Source organism: Ranitomeya variabilis, chromosome 5, assembly GCF_051348905.1.
Source record: "Ranitomeya variabilis isolate aRanVar5 chromosome 5, aRanVar5.hap1, whole genome shotgun sequence".
NCBI classification, from domain to species: Eukaryota; Metazoa; Chordata; class Amphibia; order Anura; family Dendrobatidae; genus Ranitomeya; species Ranitomeya variabilis.
In genome coordinates this window covers 584062968-584084634 of record NC_135236.1, presented here as the reverse complement: position 1 = coordinate 584084634, position 21667 = coordinate 584062968, and the positions used below count along the sequence as shown (strand labels likewise).

At 43.7% G+C, this 21667-nt stretch overlaps 1 protein-coding gene across 1 annotated transcript in view; it reads left to right on the top strand.

The window, feature by feature from the left end:
• SLC4A9 (solute carrier family 4 member 9) overlaps positions 1–21667 on the top strand; it is a 1224185-nt gene that overhangs the window by 1168213 nt on the left and 34305 nt on the right. Inside the window, exons 17-18 of the mRNA XM_077265989.1 lie at positions 7312–7384; positions 11265–11333. Of these exons, the coding sequence (XP_077122104.1) occupies positions 7312–7384; positions 11265–11333 (142 nt within the window). The remainder of the gene's footprint in view (positions 1–7311; positions 7385–11264; positions 11334–21667) is intronic.

The following is a 21667-nucleotide window of genomic DNA, read 5'->3' as shown; positions in this document are numbered from 1 at the left end:
TGTTACCAATTTTGAACTGCATTTAGCCTACTTTATTCTTTGGCCCTATATCTGTTTCCTCCTCATCCTGCCCATTGCCCAGCCACTGCTAGATGAGTCTGCTGGTACATTGACCTAGACCACTACATTCCCCTTGTACTCTACACAGCCAGAATCTGACCCTGCTGAAAGTAAGGTTCCCCTTCCCGCATGTTATACCACCTTACACAGGGACAAAGAGGAAGGTGCAGATGAAAGTGCAGGTTCCTTCATCAGGTGGGGGGGCATACTCGTTGGCGACGTCACTGGCACAGGGCCCCTCAGAGTACGCAAAAGTGTCGCTGCTGGTGGGAGGCGCCCCCGCCATGCAAACACACCGCCGTACTTTGAGGGGCCCTTTGCCAGTGCCAATGCGAACGAGTGGGCCCCCCCTGCTTGCTCAGGATCACAGCACTTGCAACGTTGAAATACTTACCTCTCCCTGCAACACCGCCGTGACGTAGTCCGCATTTCCTGGGCCCACGAAAAACTTGAGCCAGCCCTACTCCCCCCACAACTTTTGCCAAATGACCCCCAATTTCCTATGCCCAACTATTATTATAAAGTTAATTAAGATTGACAAGCTTCAGAAACAAGAATGGATGTTTTTGGCATTAAAATGGGCACTGTAGGTGTTTTCCTGGCCTCCACTCACTGCCGACTATGCTTCCCCATTGACTTGCATTGGGTTTCGCGTTTCGGTCGATCCCCGACTTTTAGCGATAATCGGCCGACTGCACTCGACTCGACTCTGGACAAAGTCGGGTTTCACAAAACCCGACTCGATCTTAAAAAATGAAAGTCGCTCAACCCTAGTCTCCACACCATATTTTTTAATTGCTTAAATAAATCATTTAAAAAAACGGCGTGGGTCCCCCCCATTTTTGACAACCAGCCTTGCTAAAGCTCATAGCCGGGGGCTGGTATTCTCAGGCTGGAGTAATAGTCCCATCAGCCGCTGCCTGTTGTCTCTTATTACTTAAATATACCTTATCATTCTCCCCTGCTTGTGCTGATTGCCAGCAGAACAGGAAAGAATGAGGAGAGCCATGTTCAGCGATGGGGAACAGCGATTACTGTAATGCTTCTTCCCCGGCGCCGATGTGTGTCACATGGATGACATCCATGTGTGTTATGTGTATGTATGTGTCCGGGACGTTTTATGGACCATGCTTACATTAAAAAATGGACATGTCCACATGTTTTGCCCATGGATACACGGTCCATGGAAACACACTGACATGTGCACAGACCCATTCACTTGAATAGGCAAATAGCACTCCGTTCCTCCCGAGTCTCCGCATGGCTATGTAGCACTGTACAACCACATATGGGGTATTGCCACGTTCAGTAGAAATTATGGAAAAATTTTGCTGCCATTTTTACCCACTTCTTGTGTGAAAATGTAAAATCTTTGGCTAAAACAAAATGTTGGTGGTTAAAATGTAGTTATTTTCTCCTCTGCCCAATGGTATAAAATTCTGTGACACACCTATGTTGTCAATATGATCACTGCACACCTAGATGAATTCATTGAGAGGTGTAGTTGGTAAAATGGGGTCAGTTATGGGGGTTCTGCTGTTTTGGCACCTCATGGGCTCTCCCAGTGGGTCATGGCACCTGCAAACCATAACAGTAAAATCTAGCGCTCCTTCACTTCTGAGCTCTGCCATGCGCCCAAACAGTGGTGTATCCCCAAATATGGTGTATCAGCATACTCAGGACACATTGCACAATAACTTTTGTGGTCCAGTTTCTTCTGTTACGCTTGGGAAAATAAAAAAATGGGGGCAAAATGATCACTTTTGTGGAAAAACTATGATTTTTTATTTTTACAGCTCTACCTTATAAACTTCTGTGAAGGACTTGTGGGTTTGAAGTGCTCACCACACATCTAGATAAGTTGCTTAAGGGGTCTAGTTTCCAAAATGGTGTCACTTGTGGGGCTTTTTTTTGGCACATCAGGGGCTCTCCAAACGTGACATGGCATCTGATCTCAATTCCAGCCAATTTTGAATTGAAAAGTCAAATGGCACTCCTTCCATTCTGAGCTCTTCCATGCACCCAAACAGTAGTTTACCTGCACATATTGGGTATCAGCATACTCAGGACAAATTGCACAACTTTTGTGGTCGAATTTCTCCTGTTACCCTTGGTAAAATAAAAAAAATTTGGTCTGAATTAAATTTTTTGTGAAAAAAGTTAAATGTTCATTTTTTTTTTAAAACATTCCAAAAATTCCTGTGAAGCATCTGAAGGGTTAATTAACGTATTGAATGTGGTTTTGAGCCCCTTGAGGGGTGAAGTTTTTAAAATTGTGTCACTTTTGGGTATTTTCTATCATATAGACCCCTCAAAGTGACTTTAAATGTGAGGTGGTCCCTAAAAAAAAAATGGTGTTGTAAAAATGAGAAATAGCTGTTTAAATTTAACCCTTATAACTTCCTAACAAAAAAAAACGTTGGTTCTAAAATTGTGCTGATATAAAGTAGACATGTGGGAAATGTTACTTTTTAAGTATTTTGTGTATCAAATTTCAGTTTCAGTTTTTTCACAAATAATCGCAAGTCATGTCAAAGAAATTTTACCACTATCATGAAGTACAAAATGTCATGAAAAAACATTGTCAGAATCACCGGGATCCATTGAAGGGTTCCAGAGTTATTACCTCATAAAGGGACAGTGGTCAGAATTGTAAAAATTGGCTTGGTCATTAACATGCAAACCACCCTCGGGGGTAATGGTGTTAAACAATAAAAACTGAAATACCACATGGTCATAAGTATTCAGACACTTTGCTCAGACACTCATATTTTAAGTCACCTGATGTCCATTTCCTTGTGATCCTCCTTGAGATGGTTCTACTCCTTCATTGGAGTCCAGCTGTTTAATTAACTGATAGGACTTGATTTGGAAAGGCACACACCTCTCTATATAAGACCTCACAGCTCACAGTACATGTCAGACCAAATGAGAATCATGAGGTCAAAGGAACTGGCCAAGAAGCTCAGAGAGAATTGTGGCAAGACACAGATCTGGCCAAGGTTACAAAAGAATTTCTGCAGTACTCAAGGTTCACAAATAGCACAGTGGCCTCCATAATTCTTAAATGGAAGACGTTCGGGACCACCAGAAGTCTTCCTCGACCTGGCCGTCCAGCCAAATTGAGCAATCGTGGAAGAAGAGCCTTGGTGAGAGAGGTAAAGAAGAACCCCAAGATCACTGTGGCTGAGCTCCAGAGATGCAATGGGGAGATAGGAGAAAGTTCCACAACGTCAACTATCACTACAGCCCTCGGGCCTTTATGGCAGAGTGACCCAACGGAAGCCTCCTCAGTGCAAGACATATGAAAGCCTGCATAGAGTTTGCTGAAAAAACACATGAAGGACTCCCAGACTATGAGAAATAAAATTCTCTGGTCTGATGAGACGAAGATAGACCTTTTTGGTGATAATTCAAAGTGGTATGTGTGGAGAAAACCAAGCACTGCACATCACCTGCCTAATACAATCCCAACAGTAAACATGGTGATGGCAGCAGCATCATGCTATGGGGGGTTTTTTTAGCTGCAGGGACAGGATGACTGGTTGCCATTGAAGGAAACTTGAATCTGGCCAAGTACAGAGATATCCTGGATGAAAACCTCAATCAGAGTGCTCTGGACATCAGACTTGGTATAAGGTTCAGCTTCCAACAAGACAATGACCCTAAGCACACATAAGCGCACAACTAAAATAACAAAGGAGTGGCTTCAGAACAACTCTGTGACCATTCTTGACTGGCCCGGCCAGAGCCCTGACCTACACCCAATTGATCATCTCTGGAGAGACCTGAAAATTGCTGTCCACCAACGTTCACCATCCCACCTGATGGAACTGGAGAGGATCTGCATGAAGAATGGCAGAGGATCCCTAAATCAGGTATGAAAACTTGTTGCATCATTTCCAAGAAGACTCATGGCTGTCTGAACTCAAAAGGGTGCTTCTACTCAATACTGATCAAAGGGTCTGAATACTTATGACCATGTGATGTTTCTGTTTTTCTTTTTTAACAAATTTGTAAAAATTTCTGCATTTCCGGATTTTTTTCAGTCAAGATGGGGTGCAGAGTGTACACTAATGAGAGAAAAAATGAACTTTTTTTGAATTTACAAAATGGCTGCATTGAAATAGAGTGAAAAATTTAAAGGGGTCTGAATACTTTCCGTACCCACTGTACATGACGCATATCACAATATCACATTACATGCGTGACAAACACATTATACTCCCCCATGCCATGTGGAAGCCTGTTTGCTTTCCTGGGGTTCCAGGTGAGCAGTGACTGTCAGCAGCTTCTCCAGCAGTGCAGGTGCCCCTCCCCACTCTCTGGTTCAGACAGTTGAGAAGACTGGACAGAGCAGAACACAGAGGGAGGGGAAAATCACTACCTGTAGTCTTCCAACCAGAAACTACGCAAAGCGGGAGCAGCAAATTAGAGTTAGATGCTTTCCCCTGTGCCTTCCCCAGGCTGGTCCTCCATCCTGGTATATTCCCCATCCTGATTCCCCATCCTAATATATGCTTCCTCATTCTATTATATGCTCCCACAGCCTAGTGTATGCCCCCCATCCTGGTATATTTTTCCCCACCCTGGTAGATGCTCCCCATCCTGGTCCACCATCATCGTATATGTTCCCCCATTCTATTATATGGTCACCCATCCTAATATATGCTCCTACATCCTGGTATATGCTCCCACATTCTGGTCCCCCAGCCTGGTAGATGCTCCCCCAGCCTGGTCCTCCATCCTATTATATGCTCCCTCATTCTGGTATATGCTCCCCATCCTGGTATATTCTCCCCCATCCTGGTTCGCTACCCTGGTAGTTGCTGCCCCAGCCTGCTCCCCCATCCAATTATATGGTCCAACATTCTGGTACAGTAGATGCTCCCCCATCCTGGTATATGCTCCCCCAGCCTGGTCCCTCATCTTATTATTTACTCCCACAGCCTGGTATGTTCGTGTTCGCCCCCATCCTGGTCCCCCATCCTATTATATCCTCCCCATGCTATTATATATATATATATATATATATATATATATATATATATATATATATATATTTATATATATGGTACAAAAAAAGCCAAAACAATAATTAAACTCCTACTCACCTTTCCCCTGCTCCACTGCAGTTTGACGTCTGCATTAAACATTGAAATTTTGTTGAAGATACTATGTGCAAATTTGTCTTCAATAAAATGGTACCTGAGATCACGCTATGCGCAGGAGCGGATCCTGCCATCACACTCCTCCTTCAGCCTCGCCAGAGATGTTCTCATGGCGCTGGCCATCGAGGTATACAGTCAGTGTCTACACATACTGCGATATCTCCAGTGCCACACTCCTCCATCCTCGTCCTCCTACCTGTCACCACTGTTAACACTGGATGTGTCCTTCTGACCTTGGCTACACTTCGGAGGTGCAGTCGATAGCTGCTTCGGACAGAAGGACGCATCCAGCGTTATATTATAGCTATCAAGTTATTTTTTCGCAAAAATATGTTTAAGAACTATAGACTCCCTCACTGAATTTTGTAACATCTGGTCCTGGCTGGCCGAATACATCGGAACCATGTGGTCTGCAGGGGCGTATTGCCACCATAGCTAAAGTCCACACACCCAGCCAGGCCTTCCATTTTCATGTAGCATGCTGGGGCGTGGGAGATGAGTACCTTGCCACAGCTACCACCCCGTGCCATGTTACATAATACCCTGCAATATTTAATTTTCACTGTAATACTGACAGGAAGCCTTTTAGGCCCTGCTTGTTTTAGGTTTTATCAGGTCATCATACCATATCTTACAGATTCTGAGGTCAACCTTTGATCTTCAGTTACCATGACGACCATTCGCACTGTGTGAGCTCATCATTGGTCAATCGGTTAAAGAGGGAGCCCGCCCCTTCTCATAACTTTTCTAATGCTACAGTTCCTTTTGTCTGCGGCATTTAAACAGTTAAACAGATAATCCTGGTAGATTATGCTGAAGGAATGGGTTAAGGGATCATACTGCTTTTCTGTGGTATATGTGCACAGATTTACAGTGCACGCATTAGAGCAGGGGTGCACAACTCCATTCCTCCAGGGCCATCAACAGTGCATGTTTTCGGGATTTCCTAAAGGTACCGTCACACTAAATGATATCGCTAGCGATCCATGACGTTGCAGCGTCCTGGATAGCGATATCGTTGAGTTTGACACGCAGCAGCGATCAGGATCCTGCTGTGATATCGCTGGTCGTTGATTAAAGTCCAGAACTTTATTTGGTCGTCAGATCGCCGTGTATCGTTGTGTTTGACAGCAAAAGCAACGATACCAGCGATGTTTTACAATGGTAACCCAAATATCGGGTTACTAAGCGCAGGGCCGCGCTTAGTAACCCGATGTTTACCCTGGTTACCAGTGTAAAATGTAAAAAAACAAACAGTACATACTCACCCTCTGATGTCTGTCACACGTCCCTCGCCGTTCGCTTCCTGCACTGACTGTGAGCTCCGGGCGGCCGCAAAGTGAAAGTACAGCACAGCGGTGATGTCACTGCTCTGCTGTTAGGGCCGGCACTCAGTCAGTGCAGGAAGCGGATGGCAGGGGACGTGAAGGTGAGTATGTACTGTTTGTTTTTTTACATTTTACACTGGTAACCAGGGTAAACATCAGGTTACTAAGCGCGGCCCTGCGCTTAGCAACCCGATGTTTACCCTGGTTACCCGGGGACCTCGGCATCGTTGGTCGCTGGAGAGCGGTCTGTGTGACAGCTCTCCAGCGACCAAACAGCGACGCTGCAGCGATCGGCATCATTGTCTGTATCGCTGCATCGTCGCTTAGTGTGACGGTACCTTTAGTATTGCGAAGGTGATTATTTAATCCCCTGCACAGGTGGTGATTCCAACACCTTGTAAAATGCTAACGAAATCCATGCACTGCTGGTGGCCCTGGAAGACTGGAGTTGTGCACCCCTGCATTAGATGGACAAAGCAGGCAAATGGGAAAATCTCATTCTTGGACTATGACATTCTATGGACAAGTGGAACTTCCTCCACAGAAATACAACTTAGTTTAACATTTTTAAAAGCCTGCTAACTCTTTTACTGCACTTTGCTTATGTAAAGAAATACAATTAAAATAACATTATTGGTAGCCTGTCAAGTTACATAATAATGTTATTTGGCTGTCTTTTAAATTTCTAAATAAAAGCTCTTGAGTGTTGAATTAGATGCAGAGTTTCTATTAAAACTGTTTTGTGTTTACAGGGAACAAAGAGTAACTGGCTTAACAGTATTCATCCTGACTGGAATTTCTGTGTTTTTGTCCCCAGTTCTTAAGGTATTTTATTAAGTTTTAAGAAGTTATGTTAATTTCAAGATGTAATTCTGCGAAGTATATGCCTGTTTTGCAAGAAATCATATTCAGATGTATATGGAGGCATACCTTTACATTAAAATAGGCAAGACACACTCAAAAGATGTTCTTTTGACTATGGTTTGTTAGGTTTCCATGGTTTTGTGTTCTTTTTTATTACGGTCAGAAAAGACATGATTTTTTAGTACCCTATCCCCTACCTCTATTGTTTAAGTGCATACTTATTGAAATGTATAGCAGTATCTTTCAATACATTTTACGCTAAAATTGTTTGCTCATGATGAGTTTTTGATGGTGCAGAAGGAGGGGGCATTTGGATTTGGGAGCAAAGAATTTCCTGGATTTTATTTTAAGGGGTGGGAGCCATGTCACTTTTCCAGAGTCTTTGTTCCGGCAGTAACGTGGGAACCCCCTATAGTTCCAGTGGCAGATGACAGACCTGAGTGGGGGCTGGTTTTGTGTGGGATAAATTTGGGTTTTTATTGGTAACATTTAGGGGTACATAATATTTTTCTATCGCCTCCAAATTAAGGCAGGGATCACATTCTTGTGTTCTACACTGAGCACTTGTGTAGAGGTTTCTGTGTAAATCCCACAAAAATGCGATTTAGACAAAACCCCCAATGGAACCAACCCACCATAATGAGCCAGATGGATACCCTTTGTACTCCATTTGGCGTTTGCTCCAGTGTTATCCATTTTTTAGGTGTGCACAGATCTGTGGTTGCCCACATTTGTGTGCTAAACAGACATCTAAAATGATGGGACACCACCAGAACACAGACCAGTCCAAAGTGACTCAATTTGCCTCATAAGTGAGTTCCGTCCAGGGTTTTGTCTGAATTGCAGGTTTTGAGGAATTTACACGGAAACCCTGGTGCAAGAACTCAGCGGAGAGCACAGGATAAATGTGAACCAAGCCTTATTCTGATTTTTGGGTGGTTCCACCTTAAGGCATAAGTGATGAGGCAGATTTATTCTTCGGGTCAGTGCGATTACAGCCATACCAGATTTATATTGTTGTTTTTTTAGGCTTTGCTTCTACCACACAGTAAAAATGCTTTTTTATAAAGTGTCTTTTTTTGTCGCCACATTCTGAGAACTGTAACTTTTATTTTTGGCAAGCAGCTATATGAGGGCTTATTTTTTGTGCGACGAGTTGCAGATTTTTTATGGTACCAGTTTTGGGATACATACCATATTTTTCGCCTTGTAAGATGCACTTTTTTCCCCAAAACTGGGGGGGAAAATGAGGGTGCGTCTTAGAAAACCAACATGCCTTACCGGGGGGTGCCCGGGTGTCTCCGGGTGCCCGGCGGTTGCTGCGGGTGCCTCCGGTGCCCAGCGGTGCTGCGTGGGTGTCCGGCACTGCCCGGAACTCTGCCGACATTTTGCGACAGGTCAGAGTTCCGGCACTTCCAGGGTTCCATGTGCGCTGGTCTCCTGGAATATGGCTGCCGCTGGGGCAGCACATGTGCTGATGGTGATCTCGGAATCAAGATCTCGAGAGATGAGATTTCAGTGCTGATGCATTTTGACCATGTTATGAAGGCACACAAATTATTCGTGGGTATGAGTTAAGATCCAGACAGCCAAGAATCTACATCTGAAGTTTACCTAAAAGGAATCTTATCAGAATCTCCTTGACCTATCATTTGTTCCATTCTATAAATGTCTTTAAGCTCCACGACAAATCCAGAAAATGAAGGCGATTTCTCTTGCTTCCAAAGTCAAGGAATCAAATACCTGACGGCAGTGAGAAAATGTCCGAGAAGACCCCTCTTAAAATTTGATATTGATATATCACTTAAGGATAATAAAAGTAATTCTACTGTAGGTCAAACCTGCAAGATAGATAATCTGTTGTGAAGTTCAAAGATTGCCATCCATAATTTCTTTATGGGTGGGCAAGCCCACCAAATATGGACATACTAGTTGGAGGTCCGATGCTATCGCATCGGGAGGTTGTTGACATCCCCCGGTGGTCTGGATCCAAGTGGCGGCCGGGATCCCAGCGGCGGTCGGGATCCCAGCGGCAGTCGGTATCCCAGCGGTGGCCTGGATCCCAGCTGCGGCCTGGATCCCAGCTGTGGGGAGGGGTCCGGCGATGACCCACTGGTGGTACTGCGTAAGGGCCTGGTACCACCAGCGGGTGCCATTTTGGAATACCTATCACTTGGGTATTCCAATATGGCGGTTGGCGTACTTCTGGTGCGGTTGATTGTGGAATTCGAGGATGTCCAGACGGAAGTGGATGACAGACAATTTAAGGTAATTACATAAATAAGATGTGCCTATTTCCTTTAAGCATCTCCAACAAGTATCCGGAGTCATCGGGAACATAGAATGGCCAATGGAGGGGCATCTGTACCACCTTGCCAAAATGTTGTAGCTCCTCTCCTGTGACACCGAATGCAACGACGACAGAAATATATATAATTGGATCTTAGATCTATCCTCAGGCGACTTAAAGAAAAATACTGGAAAGTCTTGTAGTGGAGTTTGCCCCACTTGGAAAAGTTTGTAAAAAAGAGAAACAGTGTGGAGGTTTCTTAGATATGCAGTGTCTCAAAAGGTGTTAGTGATCTGCTGATATCAGTTTGTTTAGCTATAGAATTGATAAAGCTTTTAAGTTGTTCATGGAAGAACCAAGTATCCCTAGGTGGCTCTTTGCCTAGAAATATTTCTTGTAGAGACTTTATTCCAGTTTGATCTAACTGGTCAAATATAATGGATCGTGAACGTCTATGTGACAGAGCCAAATTTTAAAGGGTCTCTGTCACCTCATTTTTTGCATACAAGCTGCTGCCACCGCCATTAGGGGCTTATTCACAGCATTCTGTAATGCTGTAGATAAGCCCCCGATGTAACCTGAAAGATAAAAACAAGTTATATTATACTCACCCAGGGGCGTTCCCGGTTCGGGTCCGATGGGCATCGCGGGTCCGACTCCTGCGCCTCCCATCTTTGTGATGACGTCCTCTTCCTTGCTTCTGTCACGGCTCTTGCGCAGGAGTACAAATTTGCTCTGTTGAGGGCAGCGTAAAGTACTGCAGTGCACAGTTCTTTGCTCTGCCCTCAACATAATTATGCCTGCGTAGGAGCTGCAACAGAAGCAAGGAAGAGGATGTCATCGCATGAAGATGGGAGGCACCGAACCCGGACCTGTGACGCCCATCGGACCCGGACCGCACCAGACCGCTCCTGGGTGAGCAAAATCTAACTTGCTTTTCTTATCTTTCAGGTTACATCGGGGGCTTATCTACAGCATTATAGAATCACTTTTTTGAGGCAAGAGAAGGAGGCAGGTAGATATAGAGGAATTGCTTGGAAATAATATAAGAGACGTGGTAGTAAATCCATTTTAATTGCATTTACCCTACTAAACCATGATAACTGTAATTTATGTCATTTCTCTGGAACTAATTTGGCTTTGTTTAAGGCTGGCTTAAAATTTGCTTCATATAACTGGGATACTGTAGCTGTTATTTTAACTCCTAGATAGGAGATTGATTCAAAGCATCATTTCAAGGGGAATGAGGTGACTAGGTGATCTACCATGGATGATTGTAGTGATGTGTTTAATATCTCATATTTGTGGGAATTAATTTTAAAATTGCTTAAAAGGCCAAATTTATGCAATTCTGAGATACAGTAATGTTTGGTAAACTTGTTGTGAGGAGGTAATGTATAGGAGGATGTCATCTCCAAAAAGTGACAGTTTGTGCTTTGTGATCGAATTGCTATGCCCAAGCGTCTCCAATGTAAACGTTTGGGTAAATTGTAAACTGTTTTATATCTCTATCCTATATCTGATGATTACAACTTCCTCCTATTCTTTTAGTATATACCAATGCCTGTATTATATGGAATCTTTCTTCAAATGGGTGTGGCAGCTTTGAGAAGTATTCAAGTAAGTAAATTCATGTCAAGAGATGTATAATGTGTAGACTGTTATCAGTATTTCTTTATCTTGCCAAATAGATATATTATTTATTGACATTTGATTAAGCATGTTTTTGACCTCCCTGAAGACAGAGATGCTTTATTCCCTCTACTCCTTGATTTTCCACTTACATCATCTTCCTTATATTGTACCACCTTACCTTTACTATATTAGGTCATGTGCACATATTGAGTATTTGGTGATTTTTTTACCCCAGTATTTGTAAGCCAAAGCCAGGAGTGAAACGGTCAGAGCAAAAGCATAATAGAAACATTCGGCATTTATCACCCACTCCTGGTTTTGGCTTACAAATACTGGGGTAAAAAAACTCACCAAATACAATGAGTGCATTTTGCCTTACTATCTAGATTCCTTGATAGGGCATTGATCCAGGGAACTAGTCTGATTGCCGTATGTGGAGTCAGGAAGGAATTTTTCCCCCAATGTGGAGCTTAGTGTTTGCCGCATGGGTTTTTTTTTTGCCTTCCTCTGGATCAACATGTTAGGCTATAGGTTAAACTAGATAGACTTAAAGTCTTCCTTCAACCTTAAATTCTATGTTACTATGTTATGTAACACTGAGAGAAGGGACTGGCAGAGCAGAGAGCTGCAAACAGTGTGCTCTTGGATCTTTGTCATATTCAGCAGCCAACTAGCTACGTGAAAGCGTAGCGTTAAACAGCATAAAATGTATAATTTTTTTAAGAAGGTATCTAGAAATTTGTTTCATTTTACATTTAGAAGGCAAAATGGCAATGAAAAAAAATTAATGCAAAGGTATTCATAGTCTTTAGAGCATAAATGTCAAACTCAGCCTGCAAGGAAATCTGTCCCACAGTGTCATTATATTTGGTTTCCAAGAAAATGCCATATGTCTACTAGAAAAAAAACAACAGAAAAACAGGCAAAGGTGCTTACCTGCCTAGGCCTTGAATCACATGCACTATCATGGTGCAGTGGGCCCAAGTAAAGATGGCAACTACACAGGTGCGGTAATACCAATGGCATATGTCTACTAGAGTAGGTCCACCTGTAGACTACACAAACACATGCCAATAATACAAATCCTGCATTTCCAGTTTGGTACACTCCCTGATTACTACAAAACTGTTTACAGCACACCACATAGTAATGCACTTCCCCCAAGGACGCATTTCCTGACTGGCAATGACCCAAGACAGAAGCTCCCTCCTCTTCTCCCTAGTTCAGTGTCCACTCCCCTTGTGTTCTCCCATATATCTCAGCACACATAGGGCCTTATACCCTCTATTTCCTCTGCGAGCTGGGCACAGGTATGCTACTGAGTTGGTGCGATCATTCCATGATTTAGTGCAGTTATAAATAACCACAAATGAACGACCTGGGAAGGGTATGTTGTCTAATCCTAATTTGCCATAAATAGATTAGATTATACACAAATATTGAATAATATAATCTACTTATGGCAAATTTTGATTATTATAGTAATTAATTCCCTATAAAACTCCCTACTGTCTTGACTCTGATTTCATCAAAACTATATCAAGCTGCTCAGTTAGTGATACATAGAAGGAATCAGGGTCTTTGCCCATATATTGTGATTTTGGTTAGCAAACACCTGGCAACAGATTCTCTTTAAAGGGATTGTCCACTACTTGGACAACCCCTTCTCATACTCCATGTTTGGCCCCGCTAAAATAAAAAACTTATACTCCCCTCCTGTGCCGACACCGTTCCAGCACTGTCAGCACTCGCATTCCCAGGACTCACATGAGGTTATTGTGACTAGTGAGCCCTGCGCCCAGTCAGAAACAAGACAGGTGGAGGACACCATCAAAAATTAAGTCAAATACAAAACAAGGTGATCAACCTGAAAACATGTTGATTAATGAAGTCAAAAAAGAGAAAGCGACATGTCATGAAAGTAGGGACCAACAAATCAGAAAAGAGTATCTTGAAAGGTTTTAATTTTATTAAGGTGTAAAAAACAAACCAAAAACACACAATAAAAACATATAAAACTACAAAAAAACATACTCTACAGGCCCTACTGACAAGACAATTCATAGTAACGTAGAATTATGCACAATGCCCAAGGTATAAAGCAAAGATAAACAATGATAAAAAATAGGAACAGTCCTGTGCTAAATGGATCAAACAACTCTAATGGAAGCAGTTAATGATAATAAATATATGAAAAACATTACCACTCCAGTCCAAAATCAATATTCCAAACGGTGTGTGGAAAAATCAAGCCAAGCTATGCTACCCAATAGAATCCTTATGCCAGATTTAGATCACAACATTACATGGATTGCACATAGGACGGGGTATAGTCTCCAAATAGAGCATGAGAAACAATTAAGCAGCTGGCATAGAACCATGTGATACTGGTACCAGCACATACCAAAATGCAATGCTCATAGCCCAAGACCTGTTAGTTAAAATGATTTGTCAGAGAGCCTTGAGAGTAAACCCAACGCATGTCGCCACTGTCGTGGCTTCCTCAGGGGTGAATAGCATCGCGTCGGTTTTGTCACAAGGCTCTCTGAAAAATCATTTTGATGAAGAGGTCTTGGGCTATGAGCATGGCAAAACATGGGAAATAAGAAGGGGTTGTCCAAGTAGTGGACAACTTCTTTCAGTTTTGATTGTTCCAGATTCAATGTTTAAAAGGGTTGTCCAGGCCAAATCGGTAAGTCTGCAGTCACTCTATGTGACTGCAGCCTAATGGTTTTACACAGCGCATGTATTGTGCACTGTCGGGATTCTCCTGTTTCAGAGTCGGGACCGGAGGGTATGTAACAGTTATGCATATCCCCAGCATGTGTATGGAGCGAGGCCCCGTCCACTGGCCAGGAGTTTGTATAACTCATACATACCCTCCGGTCCCGACTCTGAAACTGATTAATCCCTTCAGAGCAAAGTACATTTTCTGGGACTCTTTAAACAAAACTTAAGTTTGTTTTCATATGAAAACGTTCATTGTTATATTTGATAAGGAATAGTGATGAGCAAGCACTAAAATGCTCGGGTGCTCGTTGCCCGGATCGAGCAGATTGGTATACTCGGCCAGAACAACGAGCCCAATGTAAGTATATGGGAGACCCGAGTATTTTTACCGCGACCCCCCCCCCCTCCCCGGGTTCCTTCTAAGGTCTAAAAAACGTCTAAAAATTATGAAAACACTGCTCAAATGACACAGGATAGGAACACCATAGGGATCACCCCTGGAAGCATTTCTGACTCCTAGTTCACAGCTGTAAACATTTTTTTCCGAGATTCATGCCATTTTTCTCAGTGCAATAAAAAACACACTAAAATGAAACCAAGATGGATTTTGCTGGGAAATATGTTAAGGTACATCCTTTGCAGGTTAATGGCTTGCCTGTAAGGCCAAATATTTAACCCAAGACCAAAAATTTCCTCCCCCACTTAGGCTTAGTTCAGATGCAGCGTTTTTTAAGCGTTTTTCAACTTTATCATTGCTTTCAACCACTACAAATGCATTCACTGTGAAATGTCATTGTAACATTTAACAACCCTAGCTGGCCATGTGGTGTGTGACACATAAATGAAACAAGATGGGTCTGCTTATGAAGGAGGGAGTCTTAAATTCACAGAGCCTATTTTTACTGGTGCATCAGGCGGCATTAATTGAACAGTGAGTCTCCTAAACTGTTGTAGCCTATGCTGTGAGTGGATGGGCTTCCAAGAATTACAACGCACCACAATACCCCTTTCATAAGATGTCCAGGAGGGCCTCCTGAAAAAATGTTGCATTGAATGCAAGGGCAGCCCTGCTATCAATTCATATGCACCTCAATAAGCCTTTGAACCCATATACTGGATGGGCCCATGCAAATCCACTTCACAATATGCATTTTGTACTCCTTTGTTTTACACATTGGCAGCAAGGCCAGCCCTGCTGCATAGTCATATGCACCCCATTACACCTTGGAACCCACATACTGGATGTGCCCATGAAAATCCACTTGTATTTTTTAATGGTATGATGGTTCCCTCTTTGCAGAATTATCTACAGGAGAATTTGGCAATTTTATTTGCCATGTTTTTAACACTCCGGTTCAGATACGGCTTTAAATAAGGGTAATACTTGCAATACAATGCAATTTTAATGCAAACTACAAAATTCAAGGAACAGTATGATTGAATAGTGTGAGTACGTACACGTTTGTATTTGTTAACATACAAAGGTTAATAAGTACACATAAGGATTAAATACATATAGTGATTTGTATATATAAAGATTAACTACATACAGTATACTTACATCATCCACAAGAGGCTTTTAAACATCATCCGTCTGGAATATCAGAGAAGCAACACCAAGACAGAGAACCCCTGAGAGATTACCTACACTGCATTGGCATCCCCAATTATGCAGTTATCAGCGCACTGTACATGTACAGGTACCCCAGTTTTAGCATCTGTCTTAGTCATGTTTCTCTGCTCTTACATAGTGATTTACACTATGTAGTAACTCTATTGTCACCCAGCCCTTCAAGCGGCCAGCTTTCAAGGTTGTATGAAACTGAGATATCATGGAGTAATCAGACAAGGGGCCATAAGGGGCCCCTAGAAAATAAAAGCCACAAAGATTTAGATCAAACCACCACAAGCAGAGTTTCAGTAAACCTTAATGTTTTACAATGACAAACAGCAAACATATAGAGGCTTAGAACTAACTGTGAAGTGAATAAACAAACGTTTCTCAAGATTGTGTCACTATGAGCATTGTCTGTCACATCTGTAAATGTTTTACAAGAAATGCAGCTATGTGATTGTCTGAATGCATTTGGTATACAGTATTTTAATCTGGATTCCAAATCGCCATTTGTACATTTGAGGCAGCCAAAGTTATGGCTCTCAAGCAGAGAAACTAATATAGTCGATAAATAAATATTTGTAATGAACTACTGAGCCAAACTAACAGCATTGCTTTATCAAATTTATATGAAGTGTATTGTGTCCAATGTGAGCAACCAGGCAACACAAAAAGGAGCTTTTCAAGTGAGCGCTTTAAGGTACACAAATGTTATGAAGTCTTTGCCAACAAGGATGTGTTTTCACCAATGGGGGGGTACCTTTTTAAAAAATATACTATTGCCATCACAGCCCCCCTTGCTCAAAATTCTGGGGCCTATAAAAGTACAGAACACGTTCACCCAGGTCATGTCGTCGGAGATAAGGAAGAGACATTGCAGGAAACAGTTAAGAAGTAGGCCCAATGTAGGGTTGTGGGTCTCTGAGACTTGTAATGGAGGGCATGAGCTGACAACTAATTCCCTAATGTGGGTCCTTTTTTTTAATAAATAGTTCCATCACAGCCCAAAATTCACCATGCAGAGCATGTTCACCCTGGTGATCGAGTCTCAGTTAAAGGACACATTCCAGGACACAGAGTTAAGAAGTAGGACCAATGTAATATAATGCCCAAGTCCCCAATGTGGGGTCCTTTTTTTACTAAATAAAATAGTGCCATCACAGCCCCCTTGCCCACAATACACCATACAGAGTGTTAAGTGTTGAGTTCCTGCCGCTGCACAGGGGGAATCTCAAACCACCTCCGCTGCGGTCTCCCATTATTCTTCAGCCGCAGTGAAGCCTGCTCAGCAGAGACATCGGTCCCAGCGTCTGGCTCAGGCAGATACTGTGCGCTTGGTTCCTGCTGATCTTCCAGGCTCAGCCATAGTAACTAGCACTGTTCTGCGGCGAGCAGATGCTCCTGGGACTAAGTCCTGCTTTTGCGCTACTGAGCATGCCCAAGGGATGACCTCTCATTGGAGGTCAGGGGTCACATGCTCAGGTCCTGAAGCAGTTCCTATTGGACCACTAGGAAGGTCCTGGAGAGCTTTCTCTATAAAAGGTTTGTATGGCCGCTCGGCCATGCACTGGTATCAACCTATATTTATGAGCTTAGCTACCTTATGGTCAGTGTCTGCATGTGTTCAGGGTCGGCTGTATAGCCACTAGAATTCCAGCACTTCCGGAGAGGAGTTTGTGTGTGTGAATTTAGGGCTGGCGTATAGCCACTAGAATTCCGGCACCTCCGGAGAGGAGTTGTTTGTGTGCTTATGCTGACTGTATGACCACTGTATATGACCACTGTATGCTATCTGCTCTGTTAGTGAGCTGTGATCCTCTGTGAAGTTAACAAGGCACAGCATTATCCTAATCTCGGTGACTCTGTGAAGCAACAGAGTTCACTCCTATACAGACCGAGTGACGGAACCCATGTCTATTCAGGTGTTATACCGCCAAATAGTGCTGCCATTTACTAGCAGCAGGTTCCACTCCTGCACGGTGGACCCCGGGCTGCGAACGCACCTATATTAACTCAATATTTACTCAGTGCGTTCCGCCAGCCCTAACACAGAGCACTTTAACCCTGGTGATCTAGTGGCAGTTAAAGGAGACATTGCAGGAGACAGAGTTAAGAAGTAGGCCCTATGTAATGTAATGCCCAATTCCCCAAAGTGGGGTCCTTTCTTTACTAAATAAAATAGTGCCATCACAGCCCCCTTACCCAAAATTCACCGGCCTATAACAGTACAGAGCACGTTCACCCTGGTCATCTTGTGGTTCTGGTTGATGAGGATGAGGATAAGGAGGAGGATAAGAACAAACAGACCAAATCTGGAAGCGTATACCCATGTGTGGTTGTGACGAGGTGCATGAGAATACACCTCCCCAAAAGAGAGAATGTATTTGAGATTGTTTCTCTGTTTTCACTTGGTGGTGTAAGGAAGTCTTTCCCAATTCAGCCCTTGTTCTTTTTTACAAGAGTCAGCCTGTCAGCATTTTCAGTTCACAGGCGGATGCACTTATCTGTTATAATTCCACCAGCGGCACCAAAACCCGCTCTGACAGAACGCTAGCAGCAGAGCAGGCCAGGATCTCCAAGGCGTAGAGAGCCAGTTCATGCAACATGTCCAGCTTGGATACCCAATAATTAAAAGGCACAGAGCAATCACGGAGGATGTTTGCACGATCTGCAAGGTACTCCCTCACCATTTTCCCAAACATTGCACTTCTTGTGACAGCACCCCATGCCTCTGTGCCATCACGAAGGGAGGGTCTGAGTAAACTGTCCCAGAAGTTTGCCATTGCTTCCCTGCCTGAGCTGGATTGTACTTCTGTCTCTCTCGCTTGGACTCCTTGGTTGTACAACAAACTCTGCTGCCAACATTCTCACATGGGAATTTTCTAAGTAATTCCGCTACAAGAGCCCTCTGGTACTGCAACATTTTAGTACACCTCCCTGCCTCTGGCAGAAGAGATTAAAATTTCTCCTTGTAGCATGGGTCTAGAAGTGTCACCGTCCAGTAATGAGCGTCACCCAAAATTTTTATAATGCGAGGGTCACGTGAAACGTAGCGCAACATAAAGTCAGCCATGCGTTCCAGACTGCTAACAGGCAAGACTTATGTGTCCTCACCAACAGGACGGCTGACCATGCTGTCCTTCTTCTCATCCTCCTCCTCCCTATCCTCAGGCCATCCACACTGAACAGACGGTATAACAGCTGTGCTTATAGTACCTTCTATAGCGCATGAAAGTAGCTCCTGTTATTCCTCTTCTTCCTCCTCCTCATTGCCTACCAATCCACTTTGAGAAGACATGAGGCTGGGCTGAGTGTAATCCCCCTGTATGGTTCCTTGCTCCATGTCCTCGTGCTCTGCTGCAATGCATCCTCTTTAATTGTGAGCAGAGAGGTTTTCAGAATGCTGAGAAGTGGGATGGTGATGCTAATTATGGCGTCTTCGCCGCTCACCATCTTGGTGTAGTCCTCAAAGTTTTGGAGGATGGTACATACAGTGGGGCAAAAAAGTATTTAGTCAGTCAGCAATAGTGCAAGTTCCACCACTTAAAAAGATGAGAGGCGTCTGTAATTTACATCATAGGTAGACCTCAACTATGGGAGACAAACTGAGAAAAAAAAATCCAGAAAATCACATTGTCTGTTTTTTTATCATTTTATTTGCATTTTATGGTGGAAAATAAGTATTTGGTCAGAAACAAAGTTTCATCTCAATACTTTGTAATCTATCCTTTGTTGGCAATGACAGAGGTCAAACGTTTTCTGTAAGTCTTCACAAGGTTGCCACACACTGTTGTTGGTATGTTGGCCCATTCCTCCATGCAGATCTCCTCTAGAGCAGTGATGTTTTTGGCTTTTCGCTTGGCAACATGGACTTTCAACTCCCTCCAGAGGTTTTCTATAGGGTTGAGATCTGGAGACTGGCTAGGCCACTCCAGGACCTTGAAATGCTTCTTACGAAGCCACTCCTTCGTTGCCCTGGCAGTGTGCTTTGGATCATTGTCATGTTGAAAGACCCAGCCACGTTTCATCTTCAATGCCCTTGCTGATGGAAGGAGGTTTGCACTCAAAATCCCACGATACATGGCCCCATTCATTCTTTCTTGTACCCGGATCAGTCGTCCTGGCCCCTTTGCAGAGAAACAGCCCCAAAGCATGATGTTTCCACCACCATGCTTTACAGTAGGTATGGTGTTTGATGGATGCAACTCAGTATTCTTTTTCCTCCAAACACGACAAGTTGTGTTTCTACCAAACCGTTCCAGTTTGGTTTCATCAGACCATAGGACATTCTCCCAAAACTCCTCTGGATCATCCAAATGCTCTCTAGCAAACTTCAGACGGGCCTGGACATGTACTGGCTTAAGCAGTGGGACACGTCTGGCACTGCAGGATCTGAGTCCATGGTGGCGTAGTGTGTTACTTATGGTAGGCCTTGTTACATTGGTCCTAGCTCTCTGCAGTTCATTCACTAGGTCCCCCCGCATGGTTCTGGGATTTTTGCTCACCGTTCTTGTGATCATTCTCACCCCACGGGGTGGGATTTTGCGTGGAGCCCCAGATCGAGGGAGATTATCAGTGGTCTTGTATGTCTTCCATTTTCTAATTATTGCTCCCACTGTTGATTTCTTCACTCCAAGCTGGTTGGCTATTGCAGATTCAGTCTTCCCAGCCTGGTGCAGGGCTACAATTTTGTTTCTGGTGTCCTTTGACAGCTCTTTGGTCTTCACCATAGTGGAGTTTGGAGTCAGACTGTTTGAGGGTGTGCACAGGTGTCTTTTTATACTGATAACAAGTTTAAACAGGTGCCATTACTACAGGTAATGAGTGGAGGAAAGAGGAGACTCTTAAAGAAGAAGTTACAGGTCTGTGAGAGCCAGAAATCTTGATTGTTTGTTTCTGACCAAATACTTATTTTCCACCATAAAATGCAAATAAAATGATCAAAAAACAGACAATGTGATTTTCTGGATTTTTTTTTCTCAGTTTGTCTCCCATAGTTGAGGTCTACCTATGATGTAAATTACAGACGCCTCTCATCTTTTTAAGTGGTGGAACTTGCACTATTGCTGACTGACTAAATACTTTTTTGCCCCACTGTATGTCTGACATCCATGTCCACTCCTGAGATGTGGAGTCTGAACTGAATATCGACGGCCTTGTTGATGATGTTAGTCAACAACTGATCTCTTCTGCTCACAAATCCTTTCCAACATATGCAGCGTAGAGTACCAGCGCGAGAGGATATCACATACCAGTCGGTGAGCTGGAAGCTGCAAACGCTGCTGAAGCACGGCAAGGGCGGCTGAAGCTCAAGCTGACTTTCTAAAATGAGCAGACAGACTTCGCACTTTCACTAGCAGATCCGGCAGCTCCGGGTAGCTTTTCAGAAAACGTTGAACCATGAGGTTAAGAACATGGGCCAAGCAAGGTACGTGTGTGAGCTCACCTTGCCTCAGAGCCGCCACCAGGTTACAGCCATTGTCACACATGACCATGCATGGCTGTAGGTTCAGCGGTGTCATCCAAATATCTGACTGCTCTTTCAGCGCTGTCCACAACTCTTCTGCATTGTGTGGTTTGTCACCTATGCAGATTAGCTTCAGCACATCCTGTTGCTGCTTGGCTGAGGCAGTGCTGCAGTGCTTCCAGCTTCTGACTGATGTGTTGATATCAGAGATGGATGATGAAGAGGAGGAGGAGGTGCAGGAGCTGTAGACTGTGGGGGCAACCCTGATTGACATAGGGCCAGCAATCCTCGGCGTGGGGAGGATGTGTTCCATCCCAAGGTCCGACTGGGTCCCGGCTTCCACTATGTTAACCCAGTGTGCCATCAGTGAGATGTACCCTCCCTGCCCACAAGCACTTGTCATGTGTCCGTGGTTATGTGGACTTTCCCTGTAACAGCATTGCTGAGGGCATGGGTAATGTTGTGGGACACATGCTGGTGTAATGCCGGTATGGCACACCGGCAGAA